We start from the raw sequence: 7,272 nt of genomic DNA on the forward strand, positions 1-7,272 counted from the left end.
AGCCGGAGCGGGAGAAGGAGGTGTGGAACAGTGCAGGAATGGCTGTGAAATACCAGCCAAGTGGTTTATTCCTATTGCTGGCATTATTTAAAATAGCTGTAATGCAGAAGTGCTGCAGGGTGTCCTGAAAGTTGTGATTTGTGCTTGCGTGTTACTTGATTAATCACAAGTCTTGTTCTCACTTTCCTTGTAGTTCATCTGAAACTGGATGAAATAAGAGAATGGATATGGGTAACCAACACCCATCCATAAAACGGTTGCATGAGATACAGAAAGAAGTCAAAGAGATTGAACAGCAAGTGGTTGTCTTCAGCGGTCTGTCTACTGATCAAGATTACAAGAAATTAGAAAGGAGTCTGACTAAACAGCTTTTTGAAATAGATTCTGTAGACACCGAAGGAAAGGGGGATATTCAGCAAGCCAGAAAGCGAGCTGCTCAGGAGACAGAGAGGCTGCTTAAGGAACTGGAACAAAATGCAAACCATCCTCGCAGACTGGAAATAGAGGCTATATTCAAGGAGGCACAGTCGCTTGTGGAACGCCAGATTACACCTTTTTACAAAGGAGGTAACTGTATAAGTGACGAATTTGAAGAAGGCATTCAGGACATTGTATTGAGGCTTACCCAGGTGAAAACTGGAGGGAAAGTTTCTCTACGCAAAGCAAGATACCGCACTCTGACAAAAGTATGTGCTGTTCAGGAGATTATAGAAAGCTGCGTAAAGCAACAGCTGTCCCTGCCGCTCTCTAATGATGCACATCCTTCTGTCTCCAAAATTAACTCTGTAATGTGTGATGTGAACAAAGCAAGAGGAACTCTTATTGCGCTTCTAATGGGAGTGAGTAGTAATGATACCTGCAGGCATCTATCCTGTGTGCTTACGGGCCTCATCGCTGATTTGGATGCTTTAGATGTCTGTGGTCACACGGAAATAAGAAATTACAGAAAGGAAGTAGTGGAAGAGATCAATAAATTGCAGAAATACCTGGACTTGGACGAGGAAGCAAATTCTACTCATGCTTATGATTTGGCACAGAATCAGTCCATTCTAAAAATAGAAGAGATCCGCAAGAAAATGAAGGAAGTTAATTCTTTACTTTTGAAAACAGAGAATGCTTCTGATTTGTATCTGGGATCCAAAGCAGAATTGCAGGGATTAATTGCCCACTTGGATGAGGTGAGTCCAGGAAAAAACCCCTGTATTAGAGAAGCCAGGAGAAGAGCAGTAATAGAAATTCAAGCTCTAATAACGTATATTGATTTGAAGGAAGCGCTTGAAAAAAGGCAAATGTATGCTGAGCAAACTGCTGCCGAACATCAGTCTCATAAAGCAGTTTGGACTGTTCTTGGAAACTTGTCTCAAATTCAGCAGATTCATTCGATGGAAACAGAACGGATAAAAATTACATGAGGTTGGAAGAACTTCTTACGAAGCAACTTTTAGCACTTGATGCTGTTGATCCACAGGGTGACGAGCGGTGTAAGGCTGCCAGAAAGCAAGCGGTGAAGCTTGCGCAGAATATTCTCTACTACCTGGACATGAAAACAGATGAGTGGGAATACTGAAACAGCCATGGCCTAACATAGAAGAACATTTTCTTTCCTTTGGCACTTTATGCAGATCATTGGCAGCACATAAAAAAAGTGGTGTGTTCTGTGCTCAGATCACAGAGATTGCATAAGCAGTTGACTTGGCTATATGTCTGCTATCCCACGCAGTCACCCACTTGCCATGGCAACTGTCAGTATACCATCAGCAATTCTGGTCATTGCTGTAAGCAAAGAAATGTGATTCTCTGAAGGAATAGCTTAATACTTGATCAAATGGCTTCTTTTTTCTTTTTTTTTTTCTCTTCTCCTGTTTTTGTTTCAATGACCTTGTGCAATGTTCAGCGAACACGGATTTTTCAAAGATGCAGAAACTTCCTTATGGCACAGCACTGGCAAAACTATTTAAAGCAGACTGGACATGAAAATGAGTACTCAAGCGTGAGGCTTCATCCAGCAACTTCATAGCAGTCTGGATATACTCCTAATTTGCTGTTACAACAGAAAGTATTAAGGGCAAAAAAACCTGCTGGCTTTTGGACTGTACTGGATTTATTCCATCCCTCACACCTTTCTGGGTGTTTAGATTTCTCAGTTAATGGAGCTATAATGCCAACTGCAAGTTAGTATTTACATAGACAAAGCCAACTATGTCTGTTTTTTGTAATACCTGAGCCCTCTGATTTGCAAATACAGGTATTTTGTTGGTGGAAGCTCTTTCAAATTATTGCTTTGAGATACCAAGACTTGGAGAGGAAAATCTCTACATGTATACTGACCAGATAAATGGGATTTTGAGGATTTCACACTGCCATCCATAAACCCCTGAAAATGACACTGAACTTTTAGTGCCTGCTCAGGTGTCTTTGTAAACGCTGCTGTTAGATCTGGTTTTGACTTGTCTTTTCACTTTCAGTCAAAACAGAAACAGAATTCATTTGGAAGTGAACAAGCATTTTGGAATTATTTTTGTAAAATTAGATAGCTAGCTATGAAGATGTCCCTAATGCAAATGTGTATTACATTTTTCATACTGGTCAGCTGTGGCTTCAAGCAAGTCTTGGAAAAGACTTGTGGCAAATGTCTCTCCTTGCAGCTCATCACTTAACTGTTCTGGTAACTTCGTAAATAAGCTTGCTTGTACTATTGTATGTACCTACCTTTTTATTTGTGGCTGCTAGTGCCAATCACATTTCTACTATAGCATGGTTTCTGGCATTTTTTTTGAGAGCATGGCATCAAAATGAATTAATTATAAAGATATTTAATTATGGATACTTTGCACTTAGCTCTTTTGTGTTGACTTAATGATTTATTGTTCTATAGATGATGATTTGCACCACTTTAAGGAGTAAAAACCATTTCAGATATTAAAATAAATATTTTTAGATCTATTTTTGACTGATTAGAGAAGACAGTACTGTCTGTGAGAGACAAGTGCCTTTATGACACCACTGACTTGCACCGTCATATGTAGGTATAGGAACTGTTTACTGGCAGCTCAATGCATTTGTAATCTTTGCAAACTGGATTTCTCACATATATATAATTCTGGTACAATATATGTCAAATTAACAGAATTCAATAGGTGACAGTTGTTCTGTAGAGTCCCGAGAATGAGCATCAAGTTTGGGAAATACGGATTCTGTTTAAAAACAAATGCGTTGATGTAGAGATGGAGGACTTTGGGCAGGTCTTCTGTGCCTGTTGTTACAAGAAGGAGAGAATACGTTTGCTCCTTAACACGCTTTGAGGTGTTGATGAAAGGCTGTGTAACTTCAGAGCGCGAATATATTTTGTTTTGTGATTGTACAGGTGATTGCTTTGCAATTTTACTTGCTGAAAACAGTCTATTTTTTCAACTGAGTACAGTGCCTAAGGCACAATTTGGCAATGACAGAATGTTTGTTGGAGGATTCTCTCTGTTCCTCCAGAGAGAGGAGGAGCAGAGGGAATCCTTACCTCAAAAAATATTTCCCCTAGTTAAAATTCCAGTCTACATTTATATATTATGTGGCTAACACAGAGTGTTAATAGTTATATACCTGAATTATTTTACTCATTTCAAGCTTTCTAATGTTTGAACTGCAACTTCTGATTTGCACTTAGATTTTTAGGAAATATAAGAATTTGATAATAAATATATTGTTAATTTTTCTTTAGTAGTACTGTCAGGTCTGCAGTGATTACTTGTTGAATGTTAACAACTTAGTGTTCATGTTCTTTGGAGGTTACGTGTAGCTTTATAAATGTTTGAACCTCTTATGTAAAAATGAGTAAGTATAGTTTTCAGATCTGCTCTGTTTTAAATTTGGGTGTCTTTTAGCTTTTCCGAATGAGTTGTTACACCCATGCCTCTAAGGAGGCAGATGTATAAGACAAGTGTAATTTTGAATAACTGAGTAGAGCTCAATAGCAAGATATTACGTGATTTAAGCTTTTTTTCCATTGTTCTGTAATATAATAAATTGACTATTTACATTTTATGGTAAAATCCTCATCTGGAATGGGATTCATTCACAGTTTTTGCATGAGTGAAAATAAACTAAATATGCTTAACCAAAAAAGTAACGCACAGATTTCTCAAAATCTTGCTTTTGTGCTGAAGAATGTAATTTATCTGTTTTTTATATCCAAAGATTGAGGGGGACACAACTTTTCCTTTCTGATAGGGCAGGTTGAAATAATGAGGAAAATGTAAATGGACCAAATTGCAAAAGCCTGCCTTTTAGTACTCTGCTGACATACAGTTTTTCTGTGTGCTGGGTGATCTACCTTAGAGCAAAATAAATGATTGGATGTTTGGGGGAGAGGTAATCAAACATTGTAATTCCTACTTGTTAATTTAATTTCTTTTAAAATTAATTTTCTTTATTTATTTTACTGTTTATATTTTTGTTGTTTACCACTCAAAGTGGTTTTTCTCTGTTGCCAGTTTGGAGAAGACTTTTTTTAAGTATGGTTCCTACTTTTTCAATTTAACAGAAATTAGTGCACGTGCTCCTTATGGTGTATATGTCTTGATTTATTGCTGTGTAGGATACGGCATTTGTATATACAAATTCAAGATTAAATATTGCAGTGTTATAGTCTTTATTATTAATAAAAATACATTACTACCTTTTACTAGGAATTCATTTGAATGTTATGCCCTGCTGCCTTTCTCTGTTTATTTTTGAATGTGAGTTATGAGAATGTAAATTAATTCTGTCTTATAAAAAGTGTTTTTATTAAACATAGAGACATAAAGCGCTTTTTTCCCCTCCCTTCTCTAAAAGTTTGCTTTTTCACTGCTGTATTTATGACAATAAAGTTCTTTGCGTGGAAACCACTCCTACCTCTACTTGCTAAATCTGCTGCCTTTTGGTTTTCTCTGCGTTCAGTGCGAGCTTTGCATACGCCTGGGCTTCAGCTGGATGATCACTGCAAAAATCATTGTGGCTGTTTAAGATCTTGCTGCTTTTCTGTTGAAGGATGCTGCCTTCACACGAGCTTGCAGAACTGGTGGGATGCAGCCTCTTCATGTGCAAAGTCAACACGGATTAAAGAACCTTTAGTAGGAGTTTAGCTAATCTGGTTTTAAACTGTGTAGATGAGGCATGTTCACATTATTGTTCTGGTGGCTCAGTATGTTTTCTCACGACGCAGTGAGCCAAGTTACCAGCTCACTGATGATGGAAATCGGAAATTCTATTTCTGCCCAGAAAGCTGCTGGGTTTGTGTGGTTTCTGCTACTTGGCCAACTCCTATGAGCTGATTTAATCCAATAAAGATGGAGAAAACAAACTTAACAAAAATGGAGGAGGGAATTTTCAGTGGATTTAGTGAGTCAAAGTGGCTTGTAGAAAGGCACGTGGGCCAGAGCTACTGCAAAATGAACGGGTGGGTCATGTGGCCATGGGTTAGAGAGCAAGTTTTTAAGTTTTTTGGTAGCAGTAAGTCATTAATCAACTTTCTGCACAGTTACATTTCTGGAGGAGAAAGAAGGAGAGAAGGTGACACTACTCATTCCTGCAGACAAGTAGAAATTTGCTGCTTTAGTTCTGGGGTATGATGAAGGCAATACAAATGAATCGTGTATGGAAGATAAACCAGTTGCTTTCAATTGCTCTTTTGTGTTCATGCAATAAAAAGCACAAGTGGACATGTCTAAGTACTGCACACAATCTGGAAAAGCCTTACCCAGAAAACATCAGATAAGAATAAGGTTTATAGAGGTTGAATGTTTGTATAGGTAAACAAGTTCCCTGTCTCTTCTTTTTCTCCTTTTTAACCATATAGCTTATTTGAAGGAAATATATTCTTCAAAGGCCAGTAAGTCATCTGGGCAATGGCCCCAGATGTTGCTCAGCTAGCTGCTGGCCTGATTGTCTTGGTCAGGTGTTTACTTGTCAAAGGATTGAATTTGCCTTGCTGAGACTTCATGTGTGTGTGTATGGGACAGGCAGATTTTTGTGCCTGAAATGGTTTAACTGGAAAAACTGTGTTTTATTTCCATAGAGAATTTGCCTTGCTGAGACTTTGTGTGTGTGTGTGTGTTTGGGACAGGCAGATTTTTGTGCCTGAAATGATTTAACTGGAAAAACTGTGTTTTATTTCCATATAGGCGTATCCTCCTTTGGAGAATTCTCAGATGAGAACTTGAAAGAGTAGCAGGACTTCAGTATGGAACTCATGGACAAGTGGGTTTAAGCTGGCTGCCAGGAGGAGACATTTACATGGCAGGATCTGGGAAAACGTTCCTGCTAGAGGAAACTGCTAGCAGACACACAGCTAAATGTTCAGATGATATTTTGAGCAAGCTCTGTGCTTGTTGCCTTGTTGCTTGTGGGCTTTCATTAAGAAAGTGGATTATTGAGGGAATATTCCCCGAATAGTCAGGCTTTTTTTTTAGATCAAACAGAAATTATGTTTAAAGCTTTTGCTGAGCCACAGTAGGGCACGTACTAGATGTTGACTAGTCTGGATATCATTCTGTTTTGCTACGGGAAACAATAATGTACATAATGCTTTCAGTTATATTAGTAGGCATGTCCATGTCAGCTGAAAGCTGGTTGGTAACTGAAGCGGCTGAGGATGAGGTGTGCTTTTGTTGAAGGCTCTGTACAACACTTATCCTTTCTCTCTGCAGCATGTGGTTCTGCGGACTGCCAAACACAGATGAATGCGTGAGTTGCACTGCTTGTCAGTTAAAAAATAATGAGGACCCTTTCTAAGTCTGCAACTTTTCCTGCAGGACATAAGTTGTAGCAGAATTTGCCATTAGAAATGGAAAAGTACAATGAGTTTCTTAATTGGGCCATTTCTCCTCAATTAGTTTTGCCAGACAAACTCCTGCGCCACAGGAGTTCCTTGTGAAACCTGTATTTCAGGCAGCTAATCAAAAGCATCTCATGAGGGAAGAAACACAAGGGTGCAGTGCAATGTCCTTAATAAGGTCCTGTCTTACTTAGCTCCTCAGTTGTATTGACTCTGGAACAGATACCCAAAACCAAATCTGTGATTGTGACCACTGAGAGGTCTATAAGTCAAATCAAAAACCCAAAGAAGCAGAGAGACAAGAAAGGCTGGAGGAAAACAAGCTGTCAGGCTGTTTGACTGACTTCTTTTAGTTTTATGACATAAGAAAAGCAAGCAAAGCAAAGCTCCCTTTTGCCTTGTTGCAGTTGTACCTGGTCTACACCCTGCAGTTCAACATTGTTCTCTACCCTAAGTGCTCTTCC

At 38.7% G+C, this 7,272-nt stretch overlaps 1 protein-coding gene across 1 annotated transcript; it reads left to right on the top strand.

The window, feature by feature from the left end:
• Window positions 1-198: 198 nt before the first annotated feature.
• On the top strand, window positions 199-1,567 carry BAG5 (BAG cochaperone 5). The gene is given in 2 exon segments (XM_010166004.2): window positions 199-1,371; window positions 1,374-1,567. Coding segments are annotated over 2 exon segments (1,344 nt in total). The 5' UTR covers window positions 199-221.
• Window positions 1,568-7,272: the final 5,705 nt, after the last annotated feature.

This window comes from Antrostomus carolinensis, unplaced genomic scaffold (assembly GCF_000700745.2).
Source record: "Antrostomus carolinensis isolate BGI_N321 unplaced genomic scaffold, ASM70074v2 scaffold25744, whole genome shotgun sequence".
Classification (NCBI taxonomy): domain Eukaryota; kingdom Metazoa; phylum Chordata; class Aves; order Caprimulgiformes; family Caprimulgidae; genus Antrostomus; species Antrostomus carolinensis.